Genomic DNA, 20,359 nt, shown 5'->3' with positions numbered 1-20,359 from the left:
TTAATGGAAACAATGTAAGTGGATAGAGGCAGGGGCAGGGTAAGGGCGCAGGCTGGTATTCACAGAAGACCAGAGTTGAAGGGCTTAAGTAACTGAAAGAATGCAATCCGGGATTTCAGTTGAGTGGAGAAGCTGTGGTCAGGAAGATTGGAACGCCAGTTAGCCATCCAGCTCTCCAGAAGAGATTTCCTTTTATTATTCATTTGTGGGAGATGGGCATTGCTGGCTGGCCAGCATTTATTGCCCATCCCTAGTTGCCCTTGAGAAGGTGCGAATGAGTCATCTTCTTGAATCGTTGCAGTCCATGTGGTGTTGGTACACTCACGCTGCTGCTAGGGAGGGTATGCCAAAGAGTGGCTTGGCGGGAACTTCCAGGTGGTGGTGTTCCTGTGTGTCTGCCAGCCTTGTGCTTTATCCATATGGTAGTGATCATTTGGACAGTGCTGTCTATGAAGGCTTGGTGATTTCCTGCAACTTCACTGGTGGAGGGAGTAAAGAAGAACAAAGAACAAAGAAAATGACAGGAACAGGCTGTTCGGCCCCTCCAAGCCTGCACTGACCATGGTGCCTGACTGAACTAAAACTCCCTACCCTTCCGAGGACCATATCCCTCTATTCCCATCCTATTCATGTATTTGTCCAGACACTTCTTAAAGTCATTATCGTATCCGCTTCCACTACCTTCCCCGGCAGTAAGTTCCAGGTATCTACCACCACCTGTGTAATAAACTTGCCTCATACATCTCCTTTAAGTGTTGCCCCATGCACCTTAAACCTATCCCCCCGAGTAATTGACTCTTCCCCTGGGAAAAAGCTTCTGTCCATGTCTCTCATAATCTTGTAGGCTTTTTTTGTGTGGATTGGGTGCCAATCAAGTGGGGCTGCTTTGTCCTGGATGGTGTCGAGCTTCTTGAGTGTTGTTGGAGCTGCGCCCATCCAGGCAAGTAGAGAGTATTCCATCACACTCCTGAATTGGTGCAGACTCCGCAGGCAGTGACCCAAGAAGGGAATCGGACCAGAGTCCATGGTGCTGTGAGGCAGCAGTGCTAAACACTGTGCCACCATGTCATCCTGTCTGGCGTGCAAGTAGTCCTGTGTTGTAGCTTCACCAGGTTGACACTATTTTTATAGTGAGCAGCACCTGATGGTAAACTGCACAGTCAGTGTTGTCTGACTTGTTAATTATCCAATCAGCATGAAATGAAGCTGAGAATTTAATATCCCAACTGAACCTATATTCACTTGTCACAAAATACAAAACAAAACAAGATAGCTCCGGAACGTTGCAACACCTTGCAAGCTGTGCTCAGCATACCTTCTAATTCTATATTTCACTCTTGTTCAATGCTTCTAAAACTTTATTCTCATTTTTTTAAACTCCCTAACAATGGCTGAATTCAATTTTTTACAGATTAGGCAATCCTTAGGACCCTGGAAACACCCGTGGATCCAGTGGGGGTCAATGGGTGCTATTCGGATTGGCGGTTGGTGACTAGTGGAGTGCCCCAGGGGTCGGTGCTGGGGCCTCAGCTATTTACCATTTATATAGATGATCTGGAGGAGGGAACCGAGTGTAGGGTGTCGAAATTTGCTGATGACACCAAGATTGGGGGAAAGGCAAATTGTGCGGAGGGTGTGGAGAGTCTGCAGAAGGATCTAGATAGGCTGGGCGAATGGGCCAGGAAATGGCAAATGGAATTTAATGTTGGTAAGTGTGAGGTGGTCCACTTTGGTAGGAAGAATGGTAGGAAGGACTATTACTTACGTGGCGAAAAACTGCAGCAGGCGACGGTGCAGAGGGACCTCGGGGTCCTTGTGCATGAGTCGCAAAAACCCAGCTTGCAGGTGCAGCAGGTGGTCAGGAAGGCGAATGGGATGCTGGCCTTCATAGCGAGGGGGATTGAATATAAAAGTAGGGAGGTCTTGCTGCAGCTGTATAGGGCATTGGTGAGGCCGCAGCTGGAGTACTGTGTGCAGTTTTGGGCGCCGCACCTGCGCAAGGATATTTTGGCCCTGGAGGGAGTGCAGAGGAGGTTTACTAGGCTGATACCGGAGTTGAGGGGATTGAGCTATGAGGAGAGGCTGAATAAACTAGGCTTGTACTCATTAGAGTTTAGAAGAATGAGGGGAGATCTCATTGAGACGTATAAGATGATGAATGGGATGGATAGGATAGAGGTGGAGAGACTCTTCCCGCTCAAAAAAGACAGTAGGACTAGGGGGCACAGCCTCAAGATAAAGGGGAGGCGGTTTAGAACGGAGTTGAGGAGGAACTTCTTCACTCAAAGGGTGGTGAATCTCTGGAATTCTCTGCCCGTTGAAGTGGTGGAGGCTGCCTCGCTAAATATTTTTAAGAAGCGGGTTGATGGGTTCTTGATAAGAGAGGGGATTAAGGGTTATGGGGAGAGGGCGGGAAAGTGGAACTGAGCCACAACAGATCAGCCATGATCTTATTGAATGGCGGGGCAGGCTCGAAGGGCTAGATGGCCTACTCCTGCTCCTATTTCTTATGTTCTTATGTTCTTATGACTGTCTACACTTCCCGCTGCCTCAGAAAACCAGCCAGTATAATTAAGGACCCCATGCACCCCGGACATTCTCTCTTCCACCTTCTTCCATCGGGAAAAAGATACAAAAGTCTGAGGTCACGTACCAACCAATTCAAGAACAGCTTCTTCCCTGCTGCTGTCAGACTTTTGAATGGACCTAACTCGCACTAAGTTGATCTTTCTCTACAGTCTAGCTATGACTGTAACACTACATTCTGCGCTCTCTCCTTTCCTTCTCTATGAATGGTATGCTTTGTCTGTGTAACGTGCAAGAAACATTGCTTTTCACAATGTACTAATACATGTGACAATAATAAATCAAATCAAGTCAGTCATAAGGTCAGAAGTGGGGATGTTTGCTGATGATTGCACAATGTTCAGCACCATTTGCAACTCCTCAGATACTGAAGCAGTCCATGCTCAAATGCAACAAGATCTGGACAATATCCAGGTTTGGGCTGACAAGTGGCAAGTGACATTCACACCACACAAATGCCAGGCAATGACCATCACCAATAAGAGACACTCTAACCATCACCCCTTGACATTCAATGGTGTAACTGAGTCCCCCACTGTCAACATCCTTGGGGTTACCATTAACCAGAAACTCAGCTGGACCCACCACATAAACACAATGCCTACAAGAGCAGGTCAGAGGTTAGGAATACTGCAGTGAGTAACTCACCTCCTGATTCCCCAAAGCCAGTCCACCATCTACAGAGCACAAGTCAGGAGTGTGATGGAATACTCCCCACTTGCCTGGATGGGTGCAGCTCCAACAACACTCAAGAAGCTTCAACACCATCCAGAATAAAGCAGTCCCCATTGTACTTAAAATGTATTTAACGTATAAAGTCTCTTGGGACATCCAGGGTCATGGGAGGATCAAGCTGAGTGGGGAATGGTGAAATGCTGGATTGGTGGAAGTTCAAAGGGATTGAAAAGGTTGATGTGCAGAGATCACTAAAATGTAACAAAAGCAAATTGCTCCGGATGCTGGAAACTGAAACAAAAACAGAACCGCGGAACAGGATCTAAGGGCTGAATGGCTCGTTCTTTCTATCTGTCTGCCTTTCTTTTACAATATTTGGATGGAAACACAAATACATTTCAGTGAAATGAGATTTTTTATAGCGTGGAAACAGGTCCTTCAGCCCAACTTTTACATGATGCACTTTTTGTTTAAACCCCTAAGCTAATCCCAATTGCCCGCATTTGGCCCATATCCCACTATATCCACCTTATCCATGTAACAATCTAAATGCTTTTGAAAATAAAACATTGTAATCACCTCTACTACTACCTCTGGCAGCTTCTTCCAGACACTCATCATCCTCTGTGTGAAAAAATTGCCCCTCTGGACACTTTTGTATCTCTCCCCTCTCACCTCAAACCTATGCCCTCTAGTTTTAGACTCCCCTACCTTTGGGAAAAGATATGAACTATCTATCTGATCTGTGCCCCTCGTTATTTTATAGACCTCTATCACCCCTCAGCCTCCTAAGCTCCAGAGAAAAATGTCCCATTCTATCCAGCCTCTCCTTATAACCCAAGCCATCAAGTCCCGGTAGCATCCTTGTAAATCTTTTAGAACAAAGAACAAAAGAACAAAGAACAGTACAGCACAGGAAACAGGCCCTTCGGCCCTCCAAGCCTGTGCCACTCATGCTTCCAACTAGACTATTCGTTTGTATCCCTCCATTCCCAGTCTGTTCATGTGGCTATCCAAATAAGTCTGAAACAATCCCAGCGTGTCCGCCTCTACCACCTTGCTTGGCAGTGCATTCCAGGCCCCCACCACCTTTCTGCACTCTTTCTAGTTTAATAATATCTCTGCCTGTTGAAGTGGTGGAGGCTGCCTCGCTAAATATATTTAAGACGCGGGTTGATAGGTTTTTGATAAGAGAGGGGATTAAGGGTTATGGGGAGAGGGCGGGAAAGTGGAACTGAGACACGACAGATCAGCCATGATCTTATTGAATGGCGGGGCAGGCTCAAAGGGCTAGATGGCCTACTCCTGCTCCTATTTCTTATATCCTTTCTATAATGGGATGACCAGAACTGCACACAGTATCCCAAATGTGGCCTTATAAATGTCTTGTACAACTTTAACAAGGCGTCCCAACACCTGTATTCAATGTTCTGACCAATGAAACCAAGCATGCCGAATGCCTTCTTCACCACTCTGTCCACCTGTGACTCCACTTTTCTGTAACTCTCCCCAACACCCAACCATGAACTGAATAAGTCCTGCCCTGGTTCAATCCACCAAAATGCACCACCTTGCATTTGTCTAAATTAAACTCCGTCTGCCATTCATCAGCCCACTGGTCCAACTGATCAAGATGCCGTTGCAATCGGAGATAACTTTCTTCAGTGTCCACTATGCCACCAATATTGGTGTCGTCTGCAAACTTACTAATCATGCCTCCTATATTCTCATCCAAATCATCCAAGGTTGTTGAAAGATATGAATGATGATGTCAATGACTTTACCCTCGTTGGAACATACCAGAATCTGACTGTATAACTGGAGAATCTTCTCCTCTTGACTTGGCCAGTACTGGAATTCCAGTTCAGATGTTGCCAAGGCTATAGCTTTCTGTAATGAACAAACAGAAACATTAAATGCAATCACAGAGGAGGCTAAAATATAAAGCACTGAACAAGCTGCTCAGGAGTTCTTCAGTCCATCTGTTTTCCTCTCTCTCTCTCTCTCCCTCGCCATCCGGATCCTGATGTGCGGCACACACAATTTTGCCTTGGAGTGAGCACAGTAATGTTACTCTAAAGATCCATGCGCAATAGCTTCAACGCTTCACTGAACTGGAAGGTTACTTGCTCTCTGAGACTTGGGGCCCGATTTTACCATTGCGTTGCACCCATTTTCAGGTGTGAAAATGTGGTAAAGTCGGGTGTGAGGCCATTAACACGATCCGCACCTGCATCCGTGCAGATTGGTACTTCATCGAAACCCGGGAATGGCCACAATTCGATTCACACCCAAAACAGGCGCATCGGTGATTTAAATGCATTTGCATGTATTTAAATTGAATTAACAAACTGCCCACCAACTTTATCAGCATTTCCCCCTTTACCACTGCGTTTGCCAATCCGGAACCACGCTGTAATGGACCTGCTAAATAAAAGTCTGAATTGGGCACTCTAGCTGCTGAAGAGCGAGTTCAGAGCTCTGTATCTCTGCTGGGGGTGGGGGCGGTAGGGGGCTAGTCATTGTCTGGTGGGGAGGGAGGAGGAGGCAGGTCAGATGTTCCTTTGGGGTGGGGGGGGTGGTGAGTGAGGCCAGACTATTCAGACTGTTCTCTGGGGTGGAGGGGGGGGTGGTGATGAGTGAGGCCCGATTGTTGTTGGGGGGAACATAATAATAACATAAGAACATAAGAAATAGGAGCAGGAGTAGGCCATCTAGCCCTTCGAGCCTGCCCCGCCATTCAATAAGATCATGGCTGATCTGTCGTGGCTCAGTTCCACATTCCCGCCCTCTCCCCATAACCCTTAATCCCCTCTCTTATCAAAAACCCATCAACCCGCGTCTTAAAAATATTTAGCGAGGCAGCCTCCACCACTTCAACGGGCAGAGAATTCCAGAGATTCACCACCCTTTGAGTGAAGAAGTTCCTCCTCAACTCCGTTCTAAACCGGCCCCCTTTATCTTGAGGCTGTGCCCCCTAGTCCTACTGTCTTTTTTGAGCGGGAAGAGTCTCTCCACCTCTATCCTATCCATCCCATTCATCATCTTATACGTCTCAATGAGATCTCCCCTCATTTTTCTAAACTCTAACGAGTACAAGCCCAGTTTATTCAGCCTCTCCTCATAGCTCAACCCCCTCAACTCCGGTATCAGCCTAGTAAACCTCCTCTGCACTCCCTCCAAGGCCAAAATATCCTTGCGTAAGTACAGTGCCCAAAACTGCACACAGTACTCCAGCTGCGGCCTCACCAATGCCCTATACAGCCGCAGCAAGACCTCCCTACTTTTATATTCAATCCCCCTCGCTATGAAGGCCAGCATCCCATTCGCCTTCCTGACCACCTGCTGCACCTGCAGACTGGGTTTTTGCGACTCATGCACAAGGACCCCGAGGTCCCTCTGCACCGTCGCCTGCTGCAGTTTTTCGCCACGCAAGTAATAATCCTTCCGACCATTATTCCTACCAAAGTGGACCACCTCGCACTTGCCAACATTAAATTCCATTTGCCATTTCCTGGCCCATTCGCACAGCCTATCTAGATCCTTCTGCAGATTCTCCACACCCTCCGCACAATTTGCCTTTCCACCAATCTTGGTGTCATCAGCAAATTTCGACACCCTACACTCGGTTCCCTCCTCCAGATCATCTATATAAATGGTAAATAGCTGAGGCCCCAGCACCGACCCCTGGGGCACTCCACTAGTCACCATCCGCCAATCCGAATAGCACCCATTGACCCCCACTCTCTGCCTCCTATTTGACAACCAATCCTCTATCCACGCTAACACCCTACCCCCAACTCCATGTCCCCTGACCTTCTGCAATAACCTCTTGTGAGGTACCTTGTCAAACGCCTTCTGAGGGAGACAGATAAAATATATCTCTAGTGAGGGAGCGGGCAGCTAGATCTTTGGTGGGGGGGTGCAGACATATCGCTGGTGGAGGATGCTGGAGGGTCCACTGCCACTCTGTGGGTGATCGATGGGGGGGCGGGGGGGGGGGTGTGGGGCAGGGGTGGCGATTGGTCTGAGTAGTGAGGGGAGCCAGATAAGGTGGACAGTGATGTGTGTGGATGTTGAGGGGGTGGATAAGGGGGTCAGTGATGTGTGTGGGTAGTGGCTGGGTGGATAAGGCAGACAGTGATGTATGTGGGTGTTGGGGGGGTGGATAAGGGAGACAGTGATGTGTGTGAGTGTTGGGGGGTGGATAAGGGAGACAGTGATGTGTGTGAGTGTTGGGGGGATGGATAAGGGAGACAGTGATGAGTGTGGGTGTTGGGGGGGTGGATAAGGGAGACAGTGATGTATGTGGGTGTTGGGGGGGATGGATAAGGGGTACAATGATGTGTGTGAGTGTTGGGGGGATGGATAAGGGGGACAGTGATGTGTGTGAGTGTTGGGGGGATGGATAAGGGGGACAGTGATGTATGTGGGTTTTGAGAGGGTGGATACGGGAGACAGAGATGCATGTGGGTGTTGGGGAGGTGGATAAGGGAGACAGTGATGTGTGTGAGTGTTGGGGGGGTGGATAAGGGGGACAGTGATGTATGTGGGTGTTGTGGGGGTGGATAAGGGGGACAGTGATGTGTGTGAGTGATCGGGGGGTGGATAAGGGAGACAGTGATGTATGTGGGTGTTGGGGGGGATGGATAAGGGGTACAGTGATGTGTGTGAGTGTTGGGGGGATGGATAAGGAGGACAGTGATGTATGTGGGTATTGGGGAGGATGGATAAGGGGGACAGTGATGTGTGTGAGTGTTGGGGGTGTGGATAAGGGAGACAGTGATGTGTGTGAGTGTTGGGGAGGTGGATAAGGGGGACAGTGATGTGTGTGAGTTTTGAGGGGATGGATAAGGGAGACAGTGATGTGTGTGAGTGTTGGGGAGGTGGATAAGGGGGACAGTGATGTGTGTGAGTGTTGGGGAGGTGGATAAGGGGGACAGTGATGTATGTGGGTGTTGGGGAGGTGGATAAGGGGGACAGTGATGTGTGTGGGTTTTGAGGGGATGGATAAGGGAGACAGTGATGTGTGTGAGTGTTGGGGAGGTGGATAAGGGGGACAGTGATGTGTGTGGGTGTTGGGGGGGTGGATAAGGGAGACAGTGATGTGTGTGAGTGTTGGAGGGGTGGATAAGGGGGACAGCGATGTGTGTGAGTGTTGTGGGGGTGGATAAGGGAGACAGTGATGAGTGTGGGTGTTGGGGGGGTGGATAAGGGAGACAGTGATGTATGTGGGTGTTGGGGGGGATGGATAAGGGGTACAGTGATGTGTGTGAGTGTTGGGGGGATGGATAAGGGGGACAGTGATGTGTGTGAGTGTTGGGGGGATGGATAAGGGGGACAGTGATGTGTGTGAGTGTTGGGGGGATGGATAAGGGAGACAGTGATGTGTGTGGGTTTTGAGGGGATGGATAAGGGGGACAGTGATGTGTGTGAGTGTTGGGGGGGTGGATAAGGGAGACAGTGATGTATGTGGGTGTTGGGGGGGTGGATAAGGGAGACAGTGATGTATGTGGGTTTTGAGGGGGTGGATACGGGAGACAGTGATGCATGTGGGTGTTGGGGAGGTGGATAAGGGAGACAGTGATGTGTGTGAGTGTTGGGGGGGTGGATAAGGGGGACAGTGATGTATGTGGGTGTTGTGGGGGTGGATAAGGGGGACAGTGATGTGTGTGAGTGATCGGGGGGTGGATAAGGGAGACAGTGATGTGTGTGAGTGTTGGGGGGATGGATAAGGGAGACAGTGATGAGTGTGAGTTGGGGGGGTGGATAAGGGGGACAGTGATGAGTGTGGGTGTTGGGGGGGTGGATAAGGGAGACAGTGATGTATGTGGGTGTTGGGGGGGGATGGATAAGGGGTACAGTGATGTGTGTGAGTGTTGGGGGGATGGATAAGGAGGACAGTGATGTATGTGGGTATTGGGGGGGATGGATAAGGAGGACAGTGATGTGTGTGGGTTTTGAGGGGATGGATAAGGGAGACAGTGATGTGTGTGAGTGTTGGGGAGGTGGATAAGGGGGACAGTGATGTGTGTGAGTGTTGGGGAGGTGGATAAGGGGGACAGTGATGTGTGTGGGTTTTGAGGGGATGGATAAGGGAGACAGTGATGTGTGTGAGTGTTGGGGAGGTGGATAAGGGGGACAGTGATGTGTGTGAGTGTTGGGGAGGTGGATAAGGGGGACAGTGATGTATGTGGGTGTTGGGGAGGTGGATAAGGGGGACAGTGATGTGTGTGGGTTTTGAGGGGATGGATAAGGGAGACAGTGATGTGTGTGAGTGTTGGGGAGGTGGATAAGGGGGACAGTGATGTATGTGGGTGTTGGGCGGGTGGATAAGGGAGACAGTGATGTGTGTGAGTGTTGGAGGGGTGGATAAGGGGGACAGTGATGTGTGTGAGTGTTGTGGGGGTGGATAAGGGGGACAGTGATGTGTGTGAGTGTTGGGGAGGTGGATAAGGGGGACAGTGATGTGTGTGAGTGTTGGGGAGGTGGATAAGGGGGACAGTGATGTGTGTGGGTTTTGAGGGGATGGATAAGGGAGACAGTGATGTGTGTGAGTGTTGGGGAGGTGGATAAGGGAGACAGTGATGTATGTGGGTTTTGAGGGGATGGATAAGGGGGACAGTGATGTGTGTGAGTGTTGGGGAGGTGGATAAGGGGGACAGTGATGTATGTGGGTTTTGAGGGGATGGATAAGGAGGACAGTGATGTGTGTGGGTTTTGAGGGGATGGATAAGGGAGACAGTGATGTATGTGAGTGTTGGAGGGGTGGATAAGGGGGACAGTGATGTGTGTGAGTGTTGTGGGGGTGGATAAGGGGGACAGTGATGTGTGTGAGTGTTGGGGGGGTGGATAAGGGAGACAGTGATGTGTGTGGGTTTTGAGGGGATGGATAAGGGAGACAGTGATGTGTGTGGGTATTGGGGGGGTGGATAAGGGAGACAGTGATGTGTGTGGGTATTGGGGGGGTGGATAAGGGGGACAGTGATGTGTGTGGGTTTTGAGGAGATGGATAAGGGAGACAGTGATGTGTGTGGGTATTGGGGGGGTGGATAAGGGAGACAGTGATGTGTGTGGGTGTTGGGGGGGTGGATAAGGGGGACAGTGATGTGTGTGGGTGTTGAGGGGATGGATAAGGGAGACAGTGATGTGTGTGGGTGTTGGGGGGGTGGATAAGGGGGACAGTGATGTGTGTGGGTGTTGAGGGGATGGATAAGGGAGACAGTGATGTGTGTGGGTGTTGGGAAGGTGGATAAGGGGGGCAGTGATATATGTGGGTAGCGAGGGGGTGGATAAGGGAGACAGTGATGTGTGTGAGTGTTGGGGGGATGGATAAGGGAGATAGTGATGTGTGTGAGTTTTGGGGGGGTGGATAAGGGAGACAGTGATGTATGTGGGTGTTGGGGGGGTGGATAAGGGAGACAGTGATGTATGTGGGTGTTGGGGGGGTGGATAAGGGAGACAGTGATGTATGTGGGTTTTGGGGGTGTGGATAAGGGAGACAGTGATGTGTGTGAGTGTTGGGGGTGTGGATAAGGTGGACAGTGATGTATGTGGGTAGTGGGGGGGTGGATAAGGGAGACAGTGATGTGTGTGGGTATTGGGGGGGATGGATAAGGTGGACAGTGATGTGTGTGGGTTTTGAGGGGGTAGATACGGGAGACAGTGATGTGTGTGGGTTTTGAGGGGGTAGATACGGGAGACAGTGATGTGTGTGAGTGTTGTGGGGGTGGATAAGGGAGACAGTGATGTATGTGGGTGTTGGGGGGGATTGATAAGGGGGACAGTGATGTCTGTGGGTTTGGAGGGTGTGGATATGGGAGACAGTGATGTGTGTGGGTAGCGGGGGGGTGGATAAGAGGGACAGTGATGTGTGTGGGTTTTGAGGGTGTGGATAAGGGAGACAGTGATGTATGTGGGTGTTGGGGGGGTGGATAAGGGGGACAGTGATGTGTGTGGGTGTTGAGGGGATGGATAAGTGAGACAGTGATGTGTGTGGGTATTGGGGGGGTGGATAAGGGAGACAGTGATGTATGTGAGTTTTGGGGGGGTGGATAAGGGAGACAGTGATGTATGTGGGTGTTGGGGGGGTGGATAAGGGAGACAGTGATGTATGTGGGTGTTGGGGGGGGTGGATAAGGGAGACAGTGATGTATGTGGGTGTTGAGGGGGTGGATAAGGGAGACAATGATGTATGTGGGTTTTGGGGGTGTGGATAAGGGAGACAGTGATGTGTGTGAGTGTTGGGGGTGTGGATAAGGTGGACAGTGATGTATGTGGGTAGCGGGGGTTAGATAAGGGAGACAGTGATGTGTGTGGGTATTGGGGGGGATGGATAAGGTGGACAGTGATGTGTGTGGGTTTTGAGGGGGTAGATACGGGAGACAGTGATGTGTGTGGGTTTTGAGGGGGTAGATACGGGAGACAGTGATGTGTGTGGGTTTTGAGGGGGTAGATACGGGAGACAGTGATGTGTGTGAGTGTTGTGGGGGTGGATAAGGGAGACAGTGATGTATGTGGGTGTTGGGGGGGATGGATAAGGGGGACAGTGATGTCTGTGGGTTTGGAGGGTGTGGATATGGGAGACAGTGATGTGTGTGGGTTTTGAGGGTGTGGATAAGGGAGACAGTGATGTATGTGGGTAGCGGGGGGGTGGATAAGGGGGACAGTGATGTGTGTGGGTTTGGAGGGTGTGGATATGGGAGACAGTGATGTATGTGGGTAGCGGGGGGGTGGATAAGGGGGACAGTGATGTGTGTGGGTTTGGAGGGTGTGGATATGGGAGACAGTGATGTATGTGGGTAGCAGGGGGGTGGATAAGGGAGACAGTGATGTGTGTGGGTGTTGGGGGTGAGGATAAGGGAGACAGTGATGTCTATGGGAGCCATCACTCCTGCTTTTCATTCCTGGGCCGCTCTCTCTGCTTTCTCCGGCTTGGCAGCGGTCTGACACGGGCGCACTTTTTCAAGTTTTTTTCTAACTGCGCATGTGCAGTTCAGAGTTCTGACCGTTTCGGGCACGCTAAGCCCCGCTCACAGGGCAAATGGGACAGGAGATGGCTGAGAGCTAATGGGGGCATCTGAAAGCTGGTTTCCAAGTCAGATCTGCATTATGCCCAGATTCAGTACTTAGAATGAAAATGGTAAAATGTAATTTTACTTGATGTAATTTTCACTTTCTGACAGAGAAGCAAGGCTGGGGTATGACATTCAGGTTCACTTTTACAGGTGGATTTACACCAATCAGATACAACAGTAAAATGAAATCAGTGAAAACTCTGACTCTGTATTCCAGTACACACACACAGCACAGGGTTTGTGGCACTGGAAATTCTCCTCCAAACACAATGCACCACTTGCTGATGCATCGAGATTTCCGTCCTGCCAGTGAGAATTCGCAGGCTAGTTGGATCAGAAAATCCAATCCATGCTGACCAACATTGTTCAGGCTGACTACACACTGCTCCCGTGGAGGACTGAACCCCTAGCCCAAGCTGGCACTCCTATGCAGCTCTGTAGGAGTATCACACTGCCTGAGGTACCATCCAAAACAATAAGCAAAGGTTCCGCTGTCTGCCTCAGGTGAATATAAAAGTTTCATGACATTATTTTCAAAGAGTAAGTTAGTTCTCCATAGTGTCCTCGCCAACATCACTAGAATCGGTTAAGCATCACTAAAACAGACGACTTGGTCATGATCAAACTGTTATTTGTGGGACCTTGCTATGTAAAAGTCGGCTGCTGCATTTCCTACTTTATAACAAGGACATCAATTCAGAAGTACTCATTAAAGAGCTTTATAACATTCTGAGATTGAAAGGCACTATTTAAGTACAATTTCGCTTTCTTCATAGCAACGCGAGTGCTTCCGTCACATAGGGAATCACACCAGGATCACTGATTATTTGGGGCAGAGACTGAAATGGTATTTCAGTTGTGATTTAGGGATTAAATTCCATACCTCTGTGCTCTGTTAAAACTGTAGATTTGTGCCCCTTTGTCATTCATCTCACCATTTTTAAAGGTGGGACACGTCTCCAGATGGGAAAGAAAACATACCACCTGGAAGCAAATGCTGTGGGCGGAATTTTCCACCCCACCTGCGGCATGTTTTCCGGCAGAGAGAGAGCTCACCATTCGCCACTTCCAAAATCTTCCACTGTCAATAATGTTTTGTGTTCTTTACCATTCAACCCACCAGAAAGGGGTGCTGCACGGGGTGAGGGGGGGGTGGTTGCTAGCGTGGTCGGGATGAGTTTAAACTAGAATGGCAAGGGGATGGGAGTCTGAGCAGAGAGATAGAAGAGGGAGAAACAAGGATACGAAGAAGGATAGAAATCAGGGAGAAGTCTCACAACACCAGGTTAAAGTCCAACAGGTTTATTTGATAGCACAAACTTTTGGAGCGCTGCCTCTTCATCAGGTGAGTGGAGAGCTGGGTTCAGAAACAGGGCATAAATAGACACAGTCTCAATTACAAGATAGTGATTGCAATGTCAGTCTTTACAGGTAATCAAGGCTTTACAGGCGCAGACAATGTGAGTGGAAAGAGGGTTAAGCACAGGTTAAAGAGATGTGTATTGTCTCCAGCCAGGACAGTTAGTGAGATTTTGCAACAGCAGGCAAGTCGTGGGGGTTACAGATAGAGTGACATGAACCCAAGATCCCGGTTGAGGCCATCCTCATGTGTGCAATCACCTCAGCACTTCACCGTACCGCAAGGGGAGTTAGAAGGGCGAAAAGGGGGCATGAAATGGCTTTGGCTGATAGAATTAAGGAAAATCCAAAAGCATTTACTCTTATATTAGGAGCAAGAGAGTGGTTAGAGGGAAAATTGGTCCTCTTAGGGGCAAGGGAGGGGAGCTATGCATCGAGTCTGAGGGAATGGGGGAGATCCTGAATGAATACTTTGCATCGGTATTCATGAAGGAGAGGGGTTTGGTGTCGTGTAATGTCTTGGAGGGAGCTGTAGATCATTTGAGGGAAATATCCATTATGAGGGAGGAAGTGCTAGGGTTTTTAGGTAGCATAAAAACGGATAAAGCTCCAGGGCCTGATGGTATTTATCCCAGGCTGCTTAGGGAGGTGAAAGATGAGATTGCTGGGCCTCTGATGCAAATCTTTGTCTCTTCTTTGGACACAGGTGAGGTCCCAGAGGGCTGGAGGGTAGCTAATGTGGTACCGCTGTTTAAAAAGGACAGTAGGGATAACCCTGGTAATCATAGGCCAGTGAGTTTGACATCGGTGGTAGGAAAATTGTTGGAAAAAATTCTTAGGGATAGGATGTACAAGCATTTGGAGCGTTGCGATCTGATTAGGGATACGCAACATGGCTTTGTTCAGGGGAGGTCTTGCCTTACGAATCTGGTAGAATTCTTTGAGGAGGTGACAAAAATGGTTGACGATGGACGAGCCATTGATGTCATCTATATGGATTTCAGTAAGGCGTTTGACAAAGTCCCTCATGGTAGGCTGGTAGAAAAGGTTAAGGCACATGGGATACAAGGACAGGTATCTAGATGGATTGAAAACTGGCTGGGCAACAGGAGACGGAGAGTAGTACTGGAAGGGTCCTTTTCCAGCTGGAGGTCTGTCACCAGTGGTGTGCCGCAGGGCTCAGTACTGGGACCTCTCCTCTTTGTAACGTATATAAATGACTTGGAAGAGGGCGTACGTGGTGTGATCAGCAAATTTGCAGATGACACCAAGATGGCAGGATTGGCGGATACTGAGGAAGATTGTCAGGTGACACAGCAGGATATAGATAGGTTGGTATACTGGGCAGATAGATGGCAGATGGAATTTAATCCTGACAAATGCGAGGTGATGCATTTTGGAAGGAATAATGCAGGGAGGAGTTACATGATAAAAGGTAGACCGATTAAGAGTATTGAAATACAGAGGGACCTGGGAGTGCAGGTGTACAAGTCTCTGAAGGTGCCAACACAGGTAGAGAAGGTTGTGAAGAAAGCTTACGGAATGCTAGCCTTTATAGGAAGGGGTATAGAGTATAAGAGCTGTCGTCTAATGCTTCAGTTGTACAGAACGTTGGTTAGACCGCATTTGGAGTACTGCGTCCAGTTCTGGTCACCTTACTACCAGAAGGACGTGGAGACCCTGGAGAGAGTGCAGAGGAGGTTTACCAGGATGCTGCCTGGTATGGAAGGACTGCGTTACGAGGAAAGATTGGAGAAACTGGGGCTCTTCTCCTTGGAAAGACGGAGATTAAGGGGGGATCTGTTAGAGGTGTATAAAATAATGAAGGGAATAGATAAGAGTCAACAGTGGTAGGCTTTTCCCTCGATTGGGGACAACTATTACGAGAGGTCACGATCTAATGGTGAGGGGGGAGAAGTATAATTTGGACGCTAGAGGAAGGTTTTTCATGCAGAGGGTCGTGGGGGTATGGAATGCGCTACCAAGTAAGGTGGTGGAGGCAGGCACGTTGGACTTGTTTAAGGTTTACTTAGATAGACACATGACCGAAACAGGGATGGAGGGTTATAGTAGACGGTATTAAAAAGGGTCAGAGCCTCGGGACGACACTGGAAATGTAATATTACATGTTAATGTTTTGTCTCTTTTAATCCACAGGTGTCGGTCCACCTTGTTGTCAAACGAGGGGCATGCACACGGTGGGTCGTGCGTGGGCTGCTCTTGGAGGTTGTGAGAGTGGCCCAGTACTTCGTGTCGTTGTGTGTGCTTAATCCTGGACCAGCAGATGGGCACCACAACAGCTCAGTGACTATCACTGCTAGCTGTGCAGATACATGGATTTGGGCCAGTGTCTGTGGGAGTTTGCGCATTCTCCCTGTGGTTGCGTGGGTTTCCTCCGGGCGCTCCGGTTTCCTCCCACACCCCAAAGATGTGCTCTTAGGCTGATTGGTGTAACAAATTGACCCTACACCATTCTCCCCTGAATCTGGTTACATTAGGGGTACCATTCGCATACACACAGGGCAGGGTAGGTATAGGAAAATGCTTTGTTGAGGTGGCGGCGTGGGTTCATTGGGCCGAAGGGCCTGTTTCCCATGCTGGGCTGTTCTTTGTAAGTCCACAGATAGGACAGAATTGAGGAAGAACTTCTTTAGGACTGAGTTGAGGACAAACTTCTTAGGACTGAATTGAGGACGAACTTCTTCACACAAGGGGTTGTGAATCTGTGGAATTCCCTGCCCAGTGAAGCAGTTAAGAATACCTCATTGAATGTTTTTAAGGCAAGGATGAATTCTTGAACAGTGAAGGAATTAAGGTTATGGTGAGCGGACAGGTAAGTGGAGCTGACGCCACAAAAAGATCAGCCGTGATCTTACTGAATGGTGGACCAGGCTTGAGGGGCCAGGTGGCCTGCTCCTGCTGCTAGTTCTTATGTTCTTATAACCTAACGATGCTCCACTTCTCCAGCTTCCACCTTAAACATGTTAAAGAAACCATCCCTTATGGACAAGCCCTCCATACACAGGATCTGCTCAGGTGAAGAGGATTGCAACAGACACCTACAGACATCCTCGTAAGAACAGGATACGGCACTCAGCTCATCGATCAACAGTTCCAACGCACCACAGCGAAAAATCGCATCGACCTCCTCAGAAGACAAATACGGGACACAGTGGACAGAGTACCATTTGTCATCCAGTACTTCCCTGGAGCAGAGAAGCTACGACATCTTCTCCGGAGCCTTCAACATGTCATCAATGAAGACAAACATCTTGCTAAGGCCATCCCCACACTCCCACTTGTTGCCTTCAAACAACTGCACAACCTCAAACAGGCCATTATCTGCATCAAACTACCCAGCCTTCAGAAGAACAGTAACCACGACACCACACAACCCTGTCACAGCAACCTCTGCAAGAGGTGCTGGATCATCGACACGGATGCCATCATCACACAAAAGAACACCATCCACCAGGTACATACTCTTGCGAGTCAGCCAACGTTGTCTACCTGATACACTGCAGGAAAGGATGTCCCAAGGCGTGGTACATCGGGAAGACCATGGAGCTGCGACAACAATGGCTGAATGGACAATGCTCGAATGTTCCCTTCCAGTTGGAGAACACCTCAGCAGTCACGGGCATTCAGCCTCCAATCTTTGGATAAGCGTTCTCCAAGGCAGCCTTCAAGGCTGATAATGCAGAATCACCAAGCAGAAACTGATAGCCAAATTCCACAAATAAGGACAGCCTCAGCCGGGATCTTGGATTCATGTCACACTATCTGTAGATCTATAACTATCACCATTTGGCCTGGGCTTGCAAAATCTCACTAACTGTCCTGGCTTGAGACAATTCACACCTCTTTAACCTATTATTATAACCCTCTGTCCACTTGCATTGTCTGCATGTGTAAAGACTTGATTATCTGTTAAGACTCACATTCCAACCATTATCTTGTAATTGAGGCTGTGTCTATATATGTCCTGTTGTGAACACAACTTTCCACTCACCTGATGAAGGAGCAACGCTCTGAAAGCTCATGCTACCTAATAAACCTGGTATTGTGGAATTTAACAGATCGAGCGCCATTACTGAATGGCGGACCTCGAGCCTGCTCCGCCATTCAATAAGATCACGGCTGATCTTTTTGTGGACTCAGCGTCACTTATCCGCCCACTCACCATAACCCTTAATTCCTTTAACCTGGTGTTGTGAGACTTCTTACTGTGCTCCACACCAGTCCAACGCCAACACCTCCACATCAAGGATAGAAATGTAAGAAGCAAATGTAGAAGACCGAAAAAGCAAGTGGGGCCAGAATGCAAAATAAAGTTAAGATGAATACCAAAGTTAAAAAGACAAGGCTTTGTCTTAATGCATAAAGCATTCACAATAAGGTAGATGAATAAACAGCACAAATGGACTTTTTTTAACCTATATTCATTAATGTCACAGTCGGCTTACATGAACAATGCAATGAAGTTACTGTGAAAATCCCCTAGTCACCACACTCCGGTGCCTGTTCGGGTACACTGAAGGAGAAATTAGCATGGCTAAAGCACTGAACTAGCACATCTTTTGGACTGCAGGAGGAAACCGGAGCACCTGGAGGAAACCCATGCAGACACGGGAAGAACGTGCAAACTCCAGGCGGTGACCCAAGCCAGGAATCGAACCCAGTTCCCTGGCACTGAGAAACAGCAGGCTAACCACTGTGCCATTTATAAAATTCCGGAGTCATGGCAACAGGGTTACCAATGATGGGAAGTGAACAGCCAGGGATATGTATTATTTAGGAAGCACAGATAAAAAGGGAACGAGATGGGGTAGAACTGTGTGAAAAGGAAGAAATCAATGCCACAGTGAGGAAGGCTATTGGCTTGGAAAATCCTGATGTGAATGTGTAGGAGTGAAGAGAAGTTACAGTTTAAAGCATTGTTGATAATATTGGGGAATGGTTCTGGATGTGGACACACTGGGAAATGGTTCCGACAGTTGGAAACACTGGGGAATGGTTCTGGATGTTGGAGACACTGGGGAATGGTTCTGGATGTTGGAGACACTGGGGAATGGATCGGGATGTTGGAGACACTGGGGAATGGTTCTGGATGTTGGAAACACTGGGGAATGGATCGGGATGTTGGAGACACTGGGGAATGGTTCGGGATGTTGGAGACACTGGGGAATGGTTCTGGATGTTGGAGACACTGGGGAATGGTTCGGGATGTTGGAGACACTGGGGAATGGTTCGGGATGTTGGAGACACTGGGGAATGGTTCGGGATGTTGGAGACACTGGGGAATGGTTCGGGATGTTGGAGACACTGGGGAATGGTTCTGGATGTTGGAGACACTGGGGAATGGTTCGGGATGTTGGAGACACTGGGGAATGGTTCGGGATGTTGGAAACACTGGGGAATGGTTCTGGATGTTGGAGACACTGGGGAATGGTTCTGGATGTTGGAGACACTGGGGAATGGTTCGGGATGATGGAGACACTGGGGAATGGTTCGGGATGTTGGAGACACTGGGGAATGGTTCTGGATGTTGGAAACACTGGGGAATGGTTCTGGATGTTGGAGACACTGGGGAATGGTTCTGGATGTTGGGGACACTGGGGAATGGTTCGGGATGTTGGAGACACTGGGGAATGGTTCTGGATGTTGGAGACACTGGGGAATGGTTCTGGATGTTGGAGACACTGGGGAATGGTTCGGGATGTTGGAGACACTGGGGAATGGTTCTGGATGTTGGAGACACTGGGGAATGGTTCGGGATGTTGGGGACACTGGGGAATGGTTCGGGATGTTGGAAACACTGGGGAATGGTTCTGGATGTTGGAGACACTGGGGAATGGATCGGGATGTTGGGGACACTGGGGAATGGTTCTGGATGTTGGGGACACTGGGGAATGGTTCTGGATGTTGGAGACACTGGGGAATAGTTCTGGATGTTGGAGACACTGGGGAATGGTTCAGGATGTTGGAGACACTGGGGAATGGTTCGGGATGTTGGAGACACTGGGGAATGGTTCTGGATGTTGGAGACACTGGGGAATGGTTCTGGATGTTGATGACACTGGGGAATGGTTCTGGATGTTGGAGACACTGGGGAATGGTTCGGGATGTTGGGGACACTGGGGAATGGTTCGGGATGTTGGGGACACTGGAGAATGGTTCTGGATGTTGGAGACACTGGGGAATGGTTCGGGATGTTGGAGACACTGGGGAATGGATCGGGATGTTGGAGACACTGGGGAATGGATCGGGATGTTGGAGACACTGGGGAATGGTTCTGGATGTTGATGACACTGGAGAATGGTTCTGGATATTGGTGGCACTGGGGAATAATTCTGGATGTTGGTGGCACTGGGGAATGGTTCAGGGTGTTGGTAACAATGGGGAATGGTCCTGGATGTTGGGGACACTGGGGAATGGTTCTGGATGTTGAAAACAGTGGGGAATGGTTGTGGATCTTGCAGGCACTGGCGAATGGTTCTGGATGTTGGGGACACTGGAGAATTGTTCTGGATGTTATAACCATGGCGAGTGATTCTGATGTGGTAGCACTAAGATATAGTTCAGTGAGCTATATATAGTTAGTCAATGAATGAGCGCTGAATGTTGTAAAATAACTGGAGTTTCTCTGTTAAGATGCTGAT

The 20,359-nt window shown here is 49.0% G+C and overlaps 1 protein-coding gene across 1 annotated transcript in view; it reads right to left on the bottom strand.

Annotated features, from left to right (window-relative positions):
- LOC145337798 (dynein axonemal heavy chain 6-like) overlaps window positions 1-20,359 on the bottom strand; it is a 785,492-nt gene that overhangs the window by 430,491 nt on the left and 334,642 nt on the right. The window contains exon 33 of the mRNA XM_080182651.1: window positions 5,062-5,151. Coding sequence (XP_080038777.1) covers window positions 5,062-5,151 — 90 coding nt within the window. The remainder of the gene's footprint in view (window positions 1-5,061; window positions 5,152-20,359) is intronic.

Source organism: Carcharhinus amblyrhynchos, unplaced genomic scaffold (assembly GCF_965287045.1).
Source record: "Carcharhinus amblyrhynchos unplaced genomic scaffold, sCarAmb.v2.hapA scaffold_76, whole genome shotgun sequence".
In the NCBI taxonomy this organism is placed as follows: Eukaryota; Metazoa; Chordata; class Chondrichthyes; order Carcharhiniformes; family Carcharhinidae; genus Carcharhinus; species Carcharhinus amblyrhynchos.
The sequence above is the reverse complement of the archived record's forward strand: the minus strand, read 5'-3'. Positions and strand labels throughout refer to the sequence as shown.